The sequence below is a fragment of the Calonectris borealis genome, chromosome 25 (assembly GCF_964195595.1).
Source record: "Calonectris borealis chromosome 25, bCalBor7.hap1.2, whole genome shotgun sequence".
Classification (NCBI taxonomy): Eukaryota; Metazoa; Chordata; class Aves; order Procellariiformes; family Procellariidae; genus Calonectris; species Calonectris borealis.
Window position 1 is genome coordinate 1,776,346 of NC_134336.1, and position 20,794 is coordinate 1,797,139.

General features: G+C 38.5%; 1 protein-coding gene across 10 annotated transcripts in view; it reads right to left on the reverse strand.

Moving 5' to 3' along the window:
• Positions 1–20,794, reverse strand: part of LOC142092764 (zinc finger MYM-type protein 4) — a 44,069-nt gene continuing 23,275 nt past the window's right edge. For 5 of the 10 annotated variants that reach the window (XM_075173187.1, XM_075173183.1, XM_075173186.1 and 2 more), the window contains 20 exons: positions 19,788–19,938; positions 19,008–19,123; positions 18,605–18,877; positions 17,963–18,113; positions 17,519–17,691; positions 16,996–17,146; positions 15,232–15,372; positions 14,902–14,939; positions 13,544–13,688; positions 12,418–12,536; positions 11,899–12,070; positions 10,917–10,970; positions 10,618–10,797; positions 9,984–10,078; positions 9,245–9,416; positions 7,354–7,505; positions 5,908–6,019; positions 4,303–4,551; positions 3,294–3,423; positions 1–1,831 (listed from right to left, as the gene is read on the reverse strand). In XM_075173187.1, coding sequence (XP_075029288.1) covers positions 1,624–1,831; positions 3,294–3,423; positions 4,303–4,551; positions 5,908–6,019; positions 7,354–7,505; positions 9,245–9,416; positions 9,984–10,078; positions 10,618–10,797; positions 10,917–10,970; positions 11,899–12,070; positions 12,418–12,536; positions 13,544–13,688; positions 14,902–14,939; positions 15,232–15,372; positions 16,996–17,146; positions 17,519–17,691; positions 17,963–18,113; positions 18,605–18,877; positions 19,008–19,123; positions 19,788–19,938 — 2,982 coding nt within the window. In that variant the 3' untranslated portion in view covers positions 1–1,623. Of the gene's footprint in view, positions 1,832–3,293; positions 3,424–4,302; positions 4,552–5,907; positions 6,020–6,086; positions 6,214–7,353; positions 7,506–7,864; positions 7,961–9,244; positions 9,417–9,983; positions 10,079–10,617; positions 10,798–10,916; positions 10,971–11,898; positions 12,071–12,417; positions 12,537–13,543; positions 13,689–14,901; positions 14,940–15,231; positions 15,373–16,995; positions 17,147–17,518; positions 17,692–17,962; positions 18,114–18,604; positions 18,878–19,007; positions 19,124–19,787; positions 19,939–20,794 lie in introns of those variants that run through there. The other 5 variants (XM_075173192.1, XM_075173184.1, XM_075173185.1 and 2 more) reach the window with 5 other exon arrangements.

The following is a 20,794-nucleotide window of genomic DNA, read 5'->3' on the forward strand; positions in this document are numbered from 1 at the left end:
TTTGATCAGACAGAATCAGGGGCAGGTTTACTTTTCACATAGTTTTCTGTATTAAAAAATACATCAGTGAAATCTGTTACAGGCAGGGACAGGACTACCGAGTACACAACGTCAATAGACTACTTTCTGATTTTATTTTTGTTAAATTACTTTTGTTACTGCTAAAAAAATAATGAAAAAACAAAACCAAACAAAACAAAAAAAAAGGAAATATAATTCAAGGCTGTTGATTTTCATCTCTTGAAATTTTAGTGACAAGATCAAATATCAGACCCCTGTTACAGAAGATGGATAACTGACCAGAGCTAGATAAAAACCATACAATTCTCTTCTTTAAAAATAGTTTGGGTTTCCAATGAATTTGTGACCACTGGTCATCAGAAACACACATCTATAGCTTGAGAAAATGGAGATACAGACAGTATCTGACAATGTCCTGTTCTCTAAACACAATGTGGGAGCTTTTCTCTTCAAAAAGACGCAGTAACAGCCAAGCCTTAAAAAAATCTCTTTCGATTTCCAACACTATGACTAAATCTCTTTGGGTGGGGTGGGAAAAAAACACACATGGTAATTTTCTACCACAGTTCTGCTGTCAAAAGTAATACTGCATCCTTTGTACAACACTGCACGCGTTGCAAAGGTGGAAAGAGAAAGAGTGCATGTATCTTGCATTTGAAATGACAAGGCCCTCCAGATTTGCCTTATAAAATAACCAAAAACATAGGAGTAGGGAAAGAGGAGAAAGGAAAGCTGCCTTAAGGGAAAAAAAATTTCCGCGCACCACAGTATTTTCTAGATTATATCGACAGACTGCAGAGCTACTGGGCTAGGTAAGGGATTTTCTGCACATACCCCAGGACAGTCACTCTCCTGTACATACCCCAGAAATGTTCGTCCCGTAACATGATCGCTCTGAAGTTTGACCTACAGCACCTCTTCCACGTCGAAGACTGAACAGAGCTAGAGTTGGTATTAGCCTGGACCGAGAGCTAGATTCTGGCATCGTGTGACCATTTAACAGCAGCCAGACAGTTGTCCATTTAGATAGCTTCCCTGGCAGACATGCCAGCGGCTTCTGCCTTCCTAACATTTGATCCCAGTTTCAAAAAAATTGTAAGAGCATATGTGTACGTGTACTTATAACGGAAGGTGTCTGTCTGCCTAAATATCACCACTTTCTCTCCTGTCCTCGTGAAGAGCTCTAGGATCTCCACGTGTTCTTTGGCAGCAAGGACTGCCAGCCATCAGGCTGAGAAGTCACGTGAGCCACAGTCTAGCTCTCCATGCCCAACATTGCTATGGTAGATTTTACACAACCATTTTCCTTAAAAATATCTCGCAACTTTTAAAAATCCTAAACAGATAAAGGATTTATGCACCACTCAGATAGGTTAGTTCATCTTGAATTTGTTCAGAGGATTTATCAGTGCCACAGGACGTTGTTTCTTGCAGCTTACACAGCTTGCTTCCTTCCAGTTCCAGTTTGTACATCCACTGTGGTTCAAAATATGCCTGTAGGTGACATTATCGTGGCTTATTTGATACACATTTTCCAAAGGCTGGACGTATTCACAGTTTGGTGCTTCTGATGTGTATTCAAAGGAAAATACCCCGCTTCAGTTAGTCTGATAACTCAATATCAGAGTCCTCTGATTTGACTTTGGCAAGTTCTTCGTGTACCTCCCTCACCATAAGAATACGTGTTAACATGATGTCCAAGGTTCCTGGGTCTATTGGCAATGTGGAATACCACATGGGGCTATTGGGTACACAGGAGCGCTCAGGTTGAAGGTAAAATACATCACTTCTCTGCTTCACGCTTTCAGAACTGTCAACGTAAAGAAAGGAAGAGCACATTATCGGAAGGCAGCATTAACAGCCCTACTCACAAAAACGTTAAGGAGAAACAGCAAAGAAAATGAAAGTTACATTGAGACGACAACACTGTAAGTTAAACAGCATAATTCAAATCTTTTTGTTAGTGGCTTGGTTTCCTCCCTTCATTTTAGGGAACAGTTAAGTTATTTCCAGGTCACTTAGCATTAGTTGCTTTTAAAGAAAAATTAGAGTGACTTCTTTACAGATGTGGTTCTTCAATCATAGTATCATCCAATTAATGGTACTAGCATCTTGATATGATTGATAGATGCATTTGACATCCAATCTCTGAATGAAACTGTTTCTAGTATTCCAGAATTGCTGTGTACTTTGGCACAAGGAATGTTCAAGAGCTAGCAAAACTAAATCCTAGCTTGCCTGCTCATGGTGCAGAATAGTGGGCCCATCTGCTTGAAAGACTGACTGTCTGACTCTGAGGCAGCTTCCAGGCTCTGGTAGGAAGACACAAAGTCCTCTAAAGCAAGGATCCCTCCTGCCTGCACTTTGGAATATTCACATTAAAACAGTAAAGTGAATTTTTACTGCTGCTTGCACCGCTGCAGGGGCTCAGTTATGATATATGATGAGGTGCATGAAAATGTTTTCCCAGCCCAAAGCCAGCTAAAAGCTTCTAATCATATGCAAGTGAATACAAGGAAGGTAAGACGAGGGAGACAAAGAGTCCGGACACGTGCTAGGCATGCCTTTCCCTAAGTAATGGAACTATTTGTAGTAAGCTCAGTAGGTGCATTTTTGAGAGTGATTTATTTGAGTTTTAGCTGACACTAATGAGATGCTGTTTCATTTTGCATGTGTATTTTCTTTGAAGAGAGAACATCATATTCCACCTGCTCAAAGATCTAACTAAAGTTTATATAGAAACAGGAGAGACAAAATGATTTATATCTATGTCCTTGCTATATAGTCTCCTTTCTAACTCCTAAATACAAGTTAACCTCACATTTCAGCAGGCAAAAGCTATCAGCAGTTTTACCTAATTCACACTTTTTCTACCCTCTTTCACAAGGAACATGATGTCAGGGTATTAGTTATAATCTTCTCAAAAGAAGGATCCTGTATGGGAATTAAGGGAGATGAGAATGTCATAGTCACTGTGGTCATGTCCCCTGTTTACATTTACACCCAGTAGATGTGTAAACAGGCATTTAAAGAATACATCTCTCTCTGTAACTCTACTCTTGACTCAACGCCAGTAACAAATACTACCTATTTGCTGAGTCTAACAGGAGTGCTGACGCTGGAAGTCCTATCAGCATGGTTCCATTCACACTGAGGGACCAGGAACTGGAGAGAGGAGCCCACAGCACAGGCACAAAAAGTCCGAGTGGGATCCCTGCCCAAACGCCTGTTCTAGTCTACATACAGATCAAAAATCAAGTTCTGTCACTTACCATTTTGATAAGTAAAATTCATAAAGTCGGACTGGACATCGCAGGGGATTATCTGTATTTTCAGCCATTTCCACTGCTGTTGGAATCTCCTCATCTTCACTGCGTTTCCTTTTGCCTACAGATAATTTATCTGGATACACAAGAAGTTCAGTGAAACACAGCGCCTTCAAGAATAAGCCCTAGTCACTCAGCCTAGCACCTAGTGATAGGACTTTGCATCACACAGAGACACACTACTTGAACTGATTATCTGTCACATGCAAGTCAACTGGTTTGATCTGCTGGATGGGCAAAAGATTGCATATGCTACAGGCTGTCCACAGCCCATTCCTCTTCTAGAAAATCAACAAGAACTAGTATCTAGCAGAAAAATATGGAAGATATGATTTTTCTTCATAAAGTAGAATTCATGTAACACACTGGCACTATTAACTGAAGAAGCCAATAGGATCAAAGACTTTTCTTTTCCAAATACCAAAAAATAACTGCGAACAAAAATCTGTCTTTCTTTGCCTCTGAGGTCAAAACGATAGTCCCTACTCATCTGCAAGCCCCTGGCTTCATCTGAACTGCTGTTCTCCATTTGGGCTGCCTTGATTGTTCACCGCACAGACCTAGGATAAATCTGGGAATTAAAAAAGACCCAGATAAGAGTCTGGACCTCAAGAATATGAAGTCCCGAGAAAAGGTCTTCAGAAAAGGCCTTTAACTCATGCAGTGTTAATAAAGCTTTATGCAAGCCTAGGATGTTATAAAAGACTATTAAACAAATTTGCAGCCAAATGTGTGGCACCTCTTTTGTAAGTTTTTACTGGATGCCTTGGCTCATGAAGAATTTCTCTCTAAACCTTACTAGAGTGAAAAAGTTTTGAAAATGTACAGGATTACAGCATATTCACAGCTCTGCTTACTGCATAACATATTTTTCTCCCCAGCCCTTTTTAAAAAAAGGAGCAGACAATACAAATATGATTGCTAAAATTCAGATGATCAGAAAGCACTCACTTACCTGATTCTACCTCTTGTTTTTGAAAGGGTGGGAAAAAACGTAAATATGTCATCTTAGTATTATACTTCAGAGTTCGGGTGCGTCTCATAACATGGGCAAAGGATAGTTTCAGGTGCTCACTGACATTCTTTAGTTGGAAGTATTTGGTGTTGAAGAATAGAAGTGTGTTCAATAAAACAATAGGGGAATATGCACCCAGCTGTTTACATTCCCACAAGTGTTCCTCTTCAATTCTTGAGAACATATAACCTAGGAACAATGGGCAAAGAAAAACGAAGGGGGTTATTTATGCAATTTTAGGGCTGTCCCCATATTCACTTACAAAGGAACAGCTTTTACAGGCTGTGTCTAATCTAGCAGATTTTCAGAATTTTCCCAAAGCAATAAAAGCATCATACATGAGCAGGGTGGGAAGGCAGAAATGACTTAAATTAAGTAGGCAGATTTTGCCAGAGATTCATGTAAGTCTTCTTTCAGGTAACCTTCTATATTAATGAAGTGCATATCAGATCAAATTCAGACCTATCACAAGCAACTGTAATTCCAATAAAACCAAGAACACTGCATGCATGAACGTAAGAGGGAGCATGGAGAATCAAGCTGTGGAACAGCATGATCTTCCAATACCTGAAGATTGGAGAGAAGGATATGAAGGAAGATTGCAGACACCAGCAGAATCTCACTAAGCTCTAATTTCACTGTATTAAACCACAGTCAGCCAACTGCAAAAATGTGTAATTCCTAAGACATGGAGCATGAGTCTAAAATGTACCATCTTTATATACAAATAGCCCATTGTGATTATCATAAGTCAGTTAGGAAAAGGAGATAATGGGGGCTTATAAAAGATTTGTGGTGAAAAAAAAGCCATCGCTGTATGCAGCAGTTCTATAAGTAACTGGATCATTTCTGTATTAAATAAAAAGTTTGTTTTCTAAATGAAAAGCCAGTCGTGGATCCACATATGGAGTTGCCAACATCACTCAAGTTTCGCCGATACTCTGAAAAAGATCTTATGTACTAATATGGCTGGTGTCTAGCTTTATAAACTGCATGATCATACCTGAAAACGAATTAAAAATATCTGCAGAATTTGGGAACTCTTAATTTGGAAGTGACTGAGGTGAGATGAACTTGGAATTGAGGAGTCGAGACACGATTACAATGATTTGCTAATGTGATCCTCGGATTTATCAGGAGGAGTATTTCCAGTAGTAACAGGGAAATGCCAGTGCAACTGTACATGGTATTTGCAGTAACTCATCTCCAATACTATCTACAATTCTAGCTAACTGTATTCAAAAAAGATTAACTAAAACTTGAGGGAAGAGAAGAAGTAGCATGTTGACTACAGAAATGGGAAGCCTGTCTTTCAAAGGAGTTGAGAGATTGATCAGAGACAAAGGTATATTTAAGTGTAATCCATAACTGGGAGAGACAGACATAAAATCCATGATGCTAGTCTACCACAAACAATTACGTGGTGGAGAAAGAGAAGACTAACGTGAATGCCTCAGATCACATTCTTCTTCATGGCATTGAGAAAATATTAATTTATAATACGGCTTTGTCATGCAGCTACACAAAACAAAACAATTGTCCTACCATTTGGAAGAATTGTAGGTTCCCAGATTTTCAAAAGTTTTGTAAGTTCAATCATAAACCTGGAATAGGGCTCGGTAAAAATGTTATCTATTCTACCATTCTCAAACAGGTACTACAAGAGAAAAAAAGGAAGACATACAGTTTGTGATTATATAACATTTCAGAGAAGACACAGGACATCAGATTCTTTTCCTTTCTTATGTCCCAGTGTCATATGGTCCAAAACACTTTGTTGAAATCTTCAGTTAAGATATCAAATCAAATTTTCTGCAGGGACTGGGACCTCCCCAGTATGAAATGAGAGATCTAGGCAAGAATTATTGTTAATATTCCAAGCTCTAGAGCTGTTTTCTGAAAAATCATCATCCTCTAAGTGTTAAATATTCTTGAAAAAAGTCTGCCTATAAAAACCAGAAGAGTTATTGAGTATTTTTCTGTTGAAAAGAACTTCACATGCTAATACCTCCTGATAATAGATACAGGCCCAGTGCTACGCTGCTGAAATAGCTCGACTTACAGCATCAAGGTAAAAGTCCCTTAAACTCTTGTCAAGCAGCAGTTAAAAAAAGTTTTCTACAAGTCAGGAGTGTGCATCAATAAATAAGTCAAAACTGGAACACACAAAAATTGATGATACTCCTAGACCCTAACAATGGCACTTTGAATTTTAAGTCTTTCTACATTTATTTCAAGAATAGCCAGGGAAAAAAATCAGATAATTCCATGCCTAGTCAAATGATAGGTTTTACATTAGAAGTAGCTTTTGATTCCTTATCTCCAAATGACTGTTTAAGGAAAGGAACAAGCAGGCTATTCTAAAAAAAAGCCCCTAACAGAAATATACTGAACACTGAGTTTTAAACAGAAGTTAACATTATACTAGGTTTGTACTGCAACTGTTTCAAGGCAGGTAGCAAGGACTGATTACATTACTCTTAGTATTCATTAATTACAATGCTATTATTCCCATTGTATTTCTTCTGTAAATATTGCCAACACAACAGGTATCTGCCTAGCCACTGAAGGCACTCAGTCTTTGCTGGGTAACCTCTTCCATGTAAACTTGTATATTAGAAGAGCATTGCGCAACTACTTTAGATCTAAAACATTCCATCATAAAGCAAATATTTCTGAGGAGTAAATCTTTCCTATACATGAAAAAGGATCAAAAAGGTACCAAACCCGAAGATTTGTGTCTAGATAGAAACACCTAGCCCTCCACCCCACACTCCTCCCAAGTACAGAAGCAGCCTGTTCACTCTGATCATAAAAAGGTCCAGACAAACTAGTCAAATATGGGATTAACACTAAGAATAAAGCACCAAAAAGATACATTCTTGTCTCCTCTACAAAAACCAAGCAGCTACATGGGACTATGGATACAAAGCATAAATAACCAGAGCAAGTATTGTATGTTCTCAGCAATACCCTAGTTCTCCAAGTTACCTGCTGAATTCCAAGGCACAAGTATAAGATGCTGTCAGGATCATATTTTTCTCCATTTGGTCTCCGCACCTCTTGAATAAACTGGCACAAGCCAAAACTCAGCTCAGCAAAAGTGCATGAGAGAATGTCCTCCTTGAGTTTCACAGGACGAACTGTGGCCAAGAAAATTATTAGAAAAATTAACTTAATTCAACAGATTAAGGCTTCACACATTCCTTATTATTTCATGTAGGCAGAACTATTAAATCTTCTATCTCATACCTGAAGCACTTTGTATGACTAAACTTGTGAACTATTTCCTATCTGTTGGCTAACAATTAAATGAGGATTTGGCCAATAAAAAACAAACCACCTGCATGTGCAACCAGTACAAATGCTGCAACTGAGTAATAAGGCTGCAGGTATTTAAAGCTGAGACATCTAAAGGGAGTCTGCTGAATTCAAAGATGTGGCAAGGCAATGGCTGCACGTACTCGAGGCTGGCAGCGTAGGGTTGATAAATAGGTTTCACCTCTATAGCTGGACTCAGGGGAATTCTGAGTGAGAGCAAGATCTTGAGTATTTCCCAATAGTTCTGGACACGAGTTGAGAGCAGCATATTCAACTCCTTAAAGGGAGAAGGAATGAAGAGTTGAACGGGACGTGCATGGGATTTGGAAAGGGAAGCAGAGCAACCAGGGAATCGATCAGTCAGAGGACCTGCAGTGAAATTACCAGGCTTGGCTGCTCCACACCTTACAAAAGTGCCTGCTTGGGACTAAGCAGGGAACCTTTTTGGGAGGGGATGGGGGTGGACACAGTTTTCTGGAACTGACTCTAATATTTGCTTCCTTAGCCACAAGAAGAAAACACAGTAACTCATGTGATTGCTCTTCTTCTGGGAAACAAAAACCAGCTGTTCTCATATAATGACAACAAAAATTCCAAATAAGAGAGGAAAAGCAGAGCTCGTTCTAAATAGAATTTTTCCCTTTGGGATCTTTCTTACATATAAGCCCTGCCACACTTAGTTCTTTACATTGCAGAAGTATTTAATATGTTTTGCTCTCTTCCCTACCATCCCCAAAAAGCTCAATTATATTCCTAACTTAAATTCTCTGCTTGATTCTGAAAATTTGCCCACAAAACTCTCAGTGCAAGCATGTAAGACAGATTTGAGACCTGAGAAAAGGGGAGTTAGACACTGCCAAATCCCAGGATTGCTGTGCTTTTGTAAAAAAAAAAAAAAAAATCCATAATTAGAAAAATAAACAAAAGTGACATTTATATTGCCATTATTATCTATCGCCCTAGTGAGACACAAGGAACAATTCATGCCTTTTAAAGTTAGTTTCAGGCAGCACAGAATGGGTAGACTTTTGGAAAGTTTTTTTCCAGCTGTGAAGCCTAGGAATAAGGTGTTAAGATCTTAATGTTGTGGTACACAATTTTTTTTTACAGCAAACAGTTATGCTGATAAACAAATACTTTGTGAATGCGTTAGCTACAGATGAAGAAGATGGGGCCAAGTTGGTGTTGTCAACTTAGAATTATGGCCTGATAATAGCTCAGTAAAGCTCTGCAGCTGCATAAAGCACCTCTTCTACAAATGAGGAATTACTACATATAAATGAATGCGAAGTGGAAGCTAAAAGACTAACATTTCCAATGTTGGAAAGAAATCTGGTGTTTTAGAGCCTGTTTTAATAGGTAACAGATCAATTAAGAATGTAATAGCTACGATTTTTAAATGCATGACAAGACATAAGACAGTATTCCATAAAATCTTTTCTCCACTCATGGATATTTTAAAACTCAGTAATATCTAATCCTATTTTTTATTTGAACAACATATCGTGCCAAGTGCTTTTCAACTAAGTATTTCTGTTTCCACTGAGAGAGAAAAATTTACCTGAAAACTTCAGGTCCCCTTGTTCCTCCTGTGCATTTTTCCATTGGACCCAGTTTTTCCAGGCGTTTACCCCATACATATACTTTAGGGTCATCCCAGAAACAGAGCATCCTGGGTAGGAGCCCTGCATCAGATTCCGGGGCTCTACAGAAACTACAGACTTCTTCCGTCCCTACAGGCAAACGAACAAACCAAACCAAACAAACATTTAATAAGCTCTTCATCTATGGATGCTTAACTTGATCTCACATAAAAAGGCCATTATGATGACATGCTAACAAAATCCTACTCTCATGACAGAATCTGAGTGGATATATATGTATTTTTAATATGTGGACAAGTATTAACCACATTTTACAGAAAAGGTGCAATAAAATACAATAATTCTCACTGTGATATATATGCACAGAAATATATTCCTCTCTAGCTACACAAGAAAAATTTATTCTTTCCTGTACATTATGACATTACTTAAAAGACATATTTTTTGGAGTTTTTTGAAATGATACACATATAAAAAATGTTGTGCACTAAAAAAAGCATTTAGTCTACCTAGTTGCAGAGGGGGAGGAAAGAAAATCTTATCTCATATAGCAGAACAGGAAAAAACATACAGTATAGTTAAATCGAATTCTCATTTTCACCCTGGAGCAGTATTTTTTTATTTCTCAGAATAAGCATGTGCATAATGTTATTACTTCAAATGCAAGGAACTTGTGTTCCAGAGGCACTTTCTTACCCGTCTTTTTGGCTGTGGGAAGCCATCTCTATGTCTCCGTCTTGCTCGTGAACGTGAATGCAAACCCAGTCCTTTACTGAGAGGGTCAAATGAGTCTGAAGTCAAATCAACACCATTAAGAGTTTAATTATATGATTTAACAGCCCAGGTAGAAGTGTCACTTAGATACTACGGAATACCTTACAGTTGGCAATCACACCTGTATATTCAAATAATGCTTCACCTTTGAATAATTAGGCAATATATGTACCTTCTCTATAAAGAAAGTAAATTCTCAGAAAAGGAAAAAAGCTCCCCCCCTTCCCCCAACAGTGGGTGTACTTATTCAGGCAAACTTATATTCTTCTGCACCACTCACATGGATTATACCTAGGGACACAGAAGTGATAAATTCAAAGCAGTCAAGCAAGACTACCTGCTACTCCTGTCAGGGGTTCTGTAGAATGCTGTCTTTAAAGATAGCAATAATAAATAATAATTTTTAGTAGAGCTGATATATTACTGCAGCTTTAAATATCCAGTTTTACTAAATGAAAACACATACCCTTCATAAGCAGACTGCTGGTACAATGCTTACTCAGAAAATTGTGCGTACTTTTATACAACAATGCATTTTTCTTCACATTATACAGACCTGATGGAAAATCTGCCTCCAGGTCCTGTTCCACATCACCTTTGGAGAACTGCTTCAGTTCTGGATCTGGTTCTGGCAGGGCATTTGATCGTAAGGCATAGTGATTTAACTCATCCTCCCAGCTGTGTGGAGTGGACACTGCTTCGGATTCTAGATCTCCACTATAAGTGCTACCTTGATCTGTAATGAGAGTGACCAGATATACCATATGCTATAGGAAAGGGCAGACAAAAAGAGGAATTTGCAAGAAAAGATACAGCAGGATCAAAATCCATTTGCAAAAAAAAGATCCAACTGACCTTTCTCAAATATCTTGGGGTCCAGGAAGAGTTCATGCTCAGATGTTTGAGATCCTTTAGAAAAAGAAGGAAATCTGTATCTACAAATGACTGACAGCTTACGTAACTAATACAAAATACTTTGAACACCAAAAAAAACTATGTATTAGGTCACAATACTAACACACATGATGCATCTTCTCCTCCACTAGACTTCTCCTAACAGCTTTCTACCTTAGTCATGCTGTTATGGGAGAAACAGAAATGCAGAACTAACCCATGTTTGCCTTTCCAAACGTTTCCATCCCTCCATGTTTGTTATTTGAGTCATCTGTAGATAAGTTAGATGTTTTGTTCATTTCTTTTCAGCTTGTTCCGCTTTTATTACATGCGGTGATCACTATCCAACACATTCTAACCTGCATCACCCTCCAAAAATCCACCATAAAAAGCCTGATAGGAAAATATTCTCGTAAAGCAGCTGCTCTGTATTCTTGATTTTGACTGCTTCTGCTAATGCATGATGTACTGATCTGCAGATTACTACCTCTACCAATTTGTTACTGTCAACAAAAGTCAAATCAGCCCCTAGGATGACGGAAAGGGAATGCAAAGACATTTAAACCACTGTCAGTGCTCAGTATCTAATGTGGGTTCTATGCTAAGCATAGCTCAATTGAATATTGACTGATAAACCTCTGTGAAATTACAAAAGCATCAGAAAGGTGCAAGTATAACCAGCACCTGAGATGGGAACTATGGAGGAAGAGTAAATTAATCTTGAAAGAAAACGTGTTTTCAAAACAAAGAACAGAATATTGTACACAGAGACAATTTTCATTGTGGAAAATAAATGTTGGTAAGACAACAGGACCATTCAATTTGACATGCATACTTGGGAAGCAGCCAATATAGGCCCTACATCTATTTCTCTATCTATTTTCCATGATGAGAGGGCCTTCACCTCACTGCATTTAGTTTCCTTTTTAAAAACACCACATACCACCATGAGAGTGTGTTTTTTCTTTCTCCTCATCTTCTGCAATCATTTCTGCCATCTGAAGGAGATCAGCTTCAAATGGATTTGTGGGAATCTTTTCCTTGATATCCTGAATAGTTTCAATGATCTTATCAGCATTATCCAGGGTAGTTGGGAAGAGCATGGGAACTGGTACCTATGGAACACATGGAAAACATTCGCGCATGTTTGGGGGTGAAGGGAAACAGTAAATACACAAGGGAGATTCCTCTCATTTAATCTTACATATGTTTTAGGACTACTAAATTTTATTTTAAAATAACTCCAGACTGGACAACTTGTTTCATTTCTGCAATAACCCTACAAATTGGTAGTTTTGTGTGATGATGCTGAACCAAACATGATGCAATAACGAAAGAAATGGCTTCAAGGACTCCAAATACCACTTGCATGACTAGTCACAAAACCCAATGACACTGCTCTGTGTCCTCTTCAGAACCAAGACTGTAAACCAGTTCTCCAATGAACTGAAATATAACTTACAGGTACTGGCATCCCAAGTGGAACTGGTGTGTACTGAGTGTAGAGGTGAAGGGGCACTGGCACAAACACTGGTACAGGAACAGGTACCACAATGATCTGGGGTTGAACTTCTTCTTCTTCTGTTATATCAAAAATAGAACAAAACAAAAATTGTTTAGCCATATGATTATCCAGCACACTCCAGAGTGTCCATGATAATTGTTTGGACTTCTGCTTGTAACTCAGTGTGCACGGTACTGCATCTTGGTTCATAGTCATCTTTCACTTTAGCATTGTTGTAACAAGTATTAATACTACAGTTTGGAAATAAACAGCACTGTGAATACATGAATGCTGGAAGGGAAGAGTGGAAATAAGTATTAAATACATCCAGGTAAATGGTGTGTTATTGCAATTATCTCATAAGTAACTACAAGACCTTAAGAAGGTACCATTAAAAACCTAACTACAATCTTCCCACTTAACCTCATCTTCCTCATTGAGAGGTTTACATCAACACTAGATACCCTCCTTCTATAGCAACAATGATGAAAAAACCATTTCTCAATGACAGTCTGGACTATGTAATAGCCTTTGAAGGTGCTTCTATTTCCTCCTGCCCACAGAGGGAGCTTAGAGCAAATGTGAATCTAACGAAATGATCTTAGAAATAGGGACTTAATTTTCAGAGGTTCTTAGTATCTAATAATTAAAGGAAAGCGAGAGCTGAAACAATCTTTGAGAAATCATGCACTTTATTAAAATGAGTCTGCTCTTGTGGCTTGTGCTGTGAGAGCTAAGAACTCACATATTCTGTTCTGAGGAAAACAAGTTCCCTCTGCAGCCTTTTGCATGTCACTTAACTATTGCACTTCATTTTCCACAGTTAAGATGATCGCAGAATGCTAAAGATCAGTTAAAGCAAATCTCAAGATTCATCACACATGAAGCTTTAAGGATTTCAAAGAATAGCAGATGTTTTACATCTGTAAGACAAACTGCTACGTGGAAAATACCATATAACAATCTGTAAACTATTTAAAGTTTTAAGACATAGTAAAAAATATTCGCTGTTACATAAATCATGCATTACGCTCTCAACTGCAACACAGTCTTTTATAAAATGCGTAGGAGATTAGATACATACCTGTCTGGCATTCTTTGTTTTGTGTGTGAGGTTTGCATGAGGTGGCCTTAGTCTGTGTGATTGGCTTGCACAATAATGCTTTGTTTTTTAGAAGCCTAGGTGGCTGTGATGATGGTAGCTTTAGGGCATCTGTCTGAGTACTAGCCTGTTTGGAAAAATAAAAATGAGGGCAGAGTCAGTATTGGTTTGAAGGATATCATAAGATTAGTATTTGTTCTCTATTATGGGAGGTTGAACAACTTAAAACTCTCCTTGCTGATAAAAATGATCATTTAAAAACTACCACAAAAACAGCTTGCTAATGTATTTGGTGCTTTCTGGTCTTCACCTCAATTTACTTTAATCAAACAATAGGCTTTTTTGTTGTTGTGGTTAACAGTGCAGCGAACAAACCTGTAAGAATGTTTTGTTTCTGTAGTCAAATAGCCTCTATAAACTTTTGGCCTTGGAATCTTACTGATGGCAAAGATGTAAAGAGGAGTTATGTTAAGATACTTTTGACGACTAAAAGTCTGGCTGATACAGATACCCAAAAAACTTAGTAAACTGATGTGAAACCACTGGAAAGAAATAAAAGTAAAAAATGAACACAAATACTGGCAGTATCAGTATCACTTCCTGATTACACACAAACTGACTATTCGTGCTTGTACTAATTTCATGTCCTGCTAACTGTAATTTTCAGTCATGCATTCAAATAACAGGATCTGTTTCATGGGGAAAATTCATACTCTAATCCATAAATGACATTTCAGCTAAAAGCAAGGGTGTCAGTCTTCCAGAACATAAAAGCTACAAAATAAAATCTTCATATTTTAAGAGAGTTGCAAGATATTTACCACATACCTCACAGACCTCAAGAATAGGAACTCTAGTAGTTACTCACAGATAAGCGGTGACAATTGTTCCCCACAGCTCTGTTACCACACTACTAGGGAGTTGGGAAGGAAAGCTAAGCTGCAAGAGCTTGGTCATGTCAGCCCCAGCAGCCCACGCTGGTCCCCTTCCTCCCATGCTAGTCCTTTTGACATTACATCCCACTTCTGGCCACAAAAGATAGCCTCAAGTACAGAAGCCACACATGAACTGCTTGAGAACTACAGCCATCTCAAAAGCTACAATTTGACAAGCTTTGTCTTAAAACATCTAATCAATCTGTCCGTGGACAGAAAAAGACTTTTATACCATACAAGTTCAATCCATTTTTAAAAAAGCATCTGCAAGCTGGATGAATTTTAAATCCCAATCACAACCAGGAAAAGCAGTGACAAAATGACGGTGCAAAATTCTTGGATACTTTACTTGTTATTGACACAATCTGGGCGTAAGTGAGAAAAAGAGTCTCTCGTAAAACTTACATCTCCTATTATTTTTGCTGTCACAGTAGGGACTGCACCTGTGAAGAAAAAACATACAATAGCCTATGTATTTATCATCAAGGACCATAACCCATACTCTGCCAAGGTCAAGAAAAAGAACTCCCATTAAACCTCATTCCCTGGTGTATGTACATAAATTTAAGTCATATTTATACCTAGGTAAAGGAAGGACAAAACTGTAACCATCTGCACTGATGTTAAGCATAATGAAGAAGTGGCTGTTGCCCTCAGCAGAAAAGATCCCTGAATAAATATAAGTGTTCAGGAATAGAGATTTAAAAATACAGGCATTATATTCAGCAGTCTTACCCTGTAAAACATTGTTGGAGTTAACTGTAGGCTGGGCAGCTGGGGTGCTTGCAAGGGACACCACATTTGCTATGACAGGGGTTGAGTCCTTTCTCAAAGAAGGAGGGCCTGATGAGGAAGCTGGTGCCATAGAAAGGTTTGCTGGACAGAGTGAACAGAAGAAAACTAAAATAAGCAATAAGGTAATTTATAAAACAGCATTTCTGAAACAACACCCACCCTCCAGATTTAGCTCCAAATGAAAAAGCCTGCTGTATGAGGAGAGAATGTAGGTGTCAAACTGCAGTGTTTCAGTTTAAATAGCAGCTGGTTTCACAAGCAAACTTAAGCTGTTTTCCAGTTACTGAAACATTTCAGAAGTTCACCATAGTATAAAAGCAGCTTTCTCTTTGTAATACTGTGTGTATTACAGCAGCACTCAGGAGACAAGAGGACTGGATACCTTACTGTGCTCAGTACTGAACATACGTAGTATAGGAGACAGTTGACATCCTGACAAATAATGAATGAGGTGAATTTTATGAGGCTCTCACAGTTAGAGCAATTCTTAGGTTCTTTCCATTCGAAAGCACCATTCGTTACCGCATTACCATGAATTACCACAAGTCATCAAAAAATACTGTTCTGAGGCACTCCATTATCCTGGCTGCCCCCAGCTCAGAGAGATGCCTGGAGACCAGTTTTGCAAAGGCATTGCACGCTTGCCTCAGCTGAAGTTGCAGGCACACTTCTGGAGAAGCAGGCCCACCATACATTTTGCCATCCTTACTAACAGCCAAATGTACTGACAAGATCAGGAATGTCACATGGTATAGTTATGGCCTGAAAGTATAAAGTTACTTATATATGACTCTTAATCAGGAAAAACAGCTCCCACCAATGTAAGCAGCAGATGCACACAAAGTTGAGGAGTTGAATATGGCCTGGTGCCTACTATAAACTCTCAGTTAATATTCTTTATTGCTTGTTGGGTACCTTACTGTTGCAGTCACCATCACTCAGTGGGAGATTATGCCCCTCTTTAGGATCAGTGCTATTTCTGCCCTTTGTTTCGCTTCCTCTTCCTGTCTTTGTGGGCCTTTCTTCCTTTCTTCCCTTTGCATTTCATTCCCTACAGAAACTCACAGTTCCTATTGTGGGCTTCATTCCCACCCTCCTTCCCATTCCATCTGCTAAAATAATGAGCAAGGAAACAGCTACAGCACACATCAATCTTGGCATTGATACTTTAAGCATCAACACCTAATGACACAGAAACGGTAACTCTTCATATGCCTACAGACTACACAGAACTGGCTATTTTAAGTTCATACATGGAAGTCTGTATTTACAACCAGTAAGTCTACCAATTTCACCACTTGATTTTTTTTGTTAAATGAACATTAACATTCTACTGTATCTAACTATGTCTTATCAAGTCCAGGAGACAAGCTAGGTATTTAACGTCTTCAATAGATATCAGTACATTTTACCCTAATAAAATGGGCCTTTGTTTCATGAAAGTAATTGAAAAGTAAGTGCTTTTCTTTCATCTTCTTTAAAATCACAATCTAGAGGTTTGGTATATGAAGCAATCTCATTTCATACCTGCAGAGGTTTGAAATTGTCTGAAGTAAGAGAGAGCTCTAAAACTGAGCCCATTCAATGGGCAAGCCCCCCAGTAGAGGATATATCTCAAAAAGTTCACTGAATCAAGTTTCCAAATAAATGTTCTTATCGCTATCATGCACACCAAAAGGCAATACTATTCCCAGCCTGTTTTACCTGTGTTGTTTGGAGGTGGAGGGTCAGAAACACTTTGCTGATTACAGAACAACAGAATACAAAGCAGATTGCAAAAATGCTTGATCTCCCCTTGCCATTTCATGGACTCACTGAGTTTACCTTGTCTCTTACAACCATCACACTTTGCCATCTAGGAAAACAGAGTGAGGGAGAAATTAAACACACTTGTAAACAGCAACAAAGAGTATGTGTATAAAAACCTCTTTGCACCTGCTCAGCAAATAGAGTGTAAAGAAATCTGTAAGAGTGCATCATTTTTGCAGCGTAACACAAAGCAGCAGAACATTCAGTGCCTGTCTTCCCACAACCCGTATTAGGTTTTCTCTATATAGAAAACTGGTACTCAAAAGTTAAGAAGGATTTACTCATCTCTCACATATATGTAATATATCCCATGGACACAGAAGTCAACCACAGGTAGTTCACATAGCTCCTAATGTACAAAGGTTCTTTTGCTAACACGTTTATATTTTAGAGCATGCTACGTGAGAATATGGCTTACCTGGTAAAACAAAACTGTGAATTTAGACATGCACTCCTCTGAGCAAAATTCCTCCATTTTCCCCCCAAAGTGATTCTGGACCAGTTTGGGGGAAGCCTGTAAACAGTAACTGCACATTTTACAGTGGTTTCCCCAGCGCTTAGCCAAGTCATGTTTATAGAGCAGTTTACAACCTAAAAGAAGAGAAAATATCAAGAAAACAAAAGCATCCTTCAATATCAAGATGACATTTGCTCAGCACTTCTAGTTCTTATATTTCATTATGTCTGTAATAATTTGTTGAAACATACCACTAAAATGTAAAGTGTGAATGAAGTTCCGTGTTTCTAAACCTAAAAAATGGTTTTCTAACCTAAACCGATTACATTTGTCTTAGTATCACCAATTTTAAGGCAAAACACTTCTGACTTGATTTGTCCGAGACACAGTCTTGCCCTTTCTTACCTTCACTACAGAATGGCTTATCTATGCCTGAGAATCGCACTGTCTCCTTGATAATTTTCTCAATTTTGCAGTATTCACACATCGCCATTACACTGCTCCTCTTCTTATATTCATCACAGCAGGTCTTCCCACAAAACTGGAACATTTTACCCTGCAACACAGCCAGAATGTTTTGGTTTCAATGTTTGACATCCCAGATAATACATTTTAATTGTTAATAAAAATGCAGAAGCAGTTGATTTATGCCCTTGGAAATCAGCAACAGACAGCACTAGCGAATAAGTCTCCGCATTTAGCTTTATAACAAAGACAGCACAATTTTCAGCAGAAAGCCCTCACCAATATGCTTTGGCCTGGAATTAAAAGGATCATCTCTGGGACCAAGAATCAGGAATGTGCTTACCTAGCCAGGCAATCATAGGGTTTGGTTTTTTGGAGTTTTTTTTTCTGTTTTTAAGATCAAAGAGCTAGTATCAGTATTAATTTTGAAAATGGTTAAATGATACCAAAATCAATTCCAAATTCCTCCAGAGCAGGTCATAGTAAGCAACAGAGCAGTACTGACAGACCATTGCATATAAGCTACAATTTCTTGGGTTTCTGTTGAGAAATATGAGCTAGAAAAGCCTTAATCTTTATTACCTTGTAGTCAAGCAGTTCTGGTTTGGTTGCAAACAATCTGTTACAGTGCTGACACCTGAGTTTTACAACAGGGCGGGCAAAAGTGACTTGCTGGGATTGGGCAGCCAGCCTCTGTAGACCAGCTGCAGCTGAACTGCTCATGGAGCTGGGGGACACAGTCGAGGTGGTGCCACCTGCCGATACCGTTGCCCCCGAGGGAATGCTTACAATGACTTGACCTTGCGAGAGAGGTACCACTGAGGAGTTCATTCCTGCAGGCTTGTTGAACAAATTCTGCAGGAAAGCAAATTGAGAAATAGACTTTATTTTACAATATTAGGTATTTTACCCGACATCCCAGACATTTACACCATCAATTTATTTTTCTGTTAATTCAGCTAAGAAAAAATCCTAGATGTCACACCTGAAAAGCTACTACACAACTGTAGCTGCAAAAATTGCGTATGCTCCCATCTGACATAGCCAAGTGATACTGAGGGTTTGCTGAAGTTTTACAGCTGTTGCACTGAACTTGAACACCTGAGGGTGAAACAGAGAAGAAAAAGTGATTTATACAACATCAAGTTGTATTGCAGATAATTTTGCACTGTGCATACAAAATCAAAAAATCTGAATGACAAGCCAAGGTACACGCAGAAGCCCAAGACGAAGTTTCTAGAGATTCAGAAGCAGACACTGCAGCTGCGGTGCCTGTTGCTTGCCAGATCCTTTAATTAATCTCCCAGTATCCCTAGGATGTCAGTAAGCATTTTTCTGTTTTACAAGAAAAATAGCTGAGAATATGTTTGCCTAGCTCAATGCAACATTAGGCAGAGGTAACTAAGCTAATCACCCTGGAGAACAAGGGGCAGAGTAGTCACAGCAGTGATATGATATATGTCCACAGAAGTGTCTTTGTCTAGCTGGGAAACCCACCAGCTGCACTTGCAAGGGCAGAAAATAGATTAATGTCTATTATCATGCTCTCTAAAAACAGAGCTGAAAAGGGCTGTACTGTCACTGTTAGGTTTATCTATGGTAGAAAGTCTTTATGTTCCCATCTCAGCACCTCCCTTTAAAAAAAAAAAGCTGCTTTCCATCCCCCCCCAAAAGAATATCCACCTTAACTTTCAAGACAAATCAAGTTTGGATATGAGCTATACGAAATTATGCTTCTAAAGAAGAAGGAAAAGGATAAAGTTACCTGCAGAAGTAACCATTTTCACTCTATATGCTGACAAGCAGTTAACAGAGCAAAACAGTTCAGTTTTTCCCAAGTTATTTGTGCTCTCTATCATCTCGGCTGAAGATCTCAAAGATTTACACAGTGTGCAAGGTGTAATTTTAGCTGACTTCTGTGGAAACATGGAAATCTGTCATTCATTTGGAACAGTATTTTTATTAACCTGGAAATTAATCACTAACATATAAAACATATATAAAAGTGACTGCCAGTGCAGTTGAAACAGCACTTATTTTACAGCTGTATTATTTATGATGCAGATATACTTATTTGCTTTCTCCAGTATGCTTGCTGTATTCACAGTTTGACCACCTGAGACTTGGGCTGTCTCTCATTCAGGGTAAGCGCTACCTTTGCAGGCCAGTTTAAACAGTACCGAGGCTGTCAGGGCGAAGGCCTCCAAGTGCAAACCACACTACATGTTGTAATAGCACGTACCAAGCACCTTGTATCAGACGACTTCAACACTTTTGCTGAGAAGCAACATTTTGCTTATGATTTTTAATACATCAGCTATGTATGTAAGCAATATTCCCATCTAACAGATGAGAAAAGAAACAGAGAGGAGGTTCCTCTCTCACCCACAAAACCCCAGAAACTATCAGAATGTAGCTGACAATTGAGTTGAATGCTGTTTAAAAATCAATTAAAAATAGGTAAGACAAGCTTTGAACATACTGTATTTTCAGGAAGACTAACATATATGAGGTTTTGATGTGAAATGCAAAAGTAGCGTGAAATCCCTCTCCTTTCCAGCTTATTTAATTTAATTTCCAGATTTGTTTCAGAGGACAACTAATGTAGGTAATTTTCTGGATGAAATACTTTTACCAGATTTTTTTTTAATTCATTAGGCGTTTCTTGGCCTAAGTGGTCTGAATAATGGGGCAGCAGAGTCAAGTCACAAAATGAAGTTAAACTATCTTATCAGAGGGCAATTTTCCCTAAAGTAATTGCATTAAAATAAG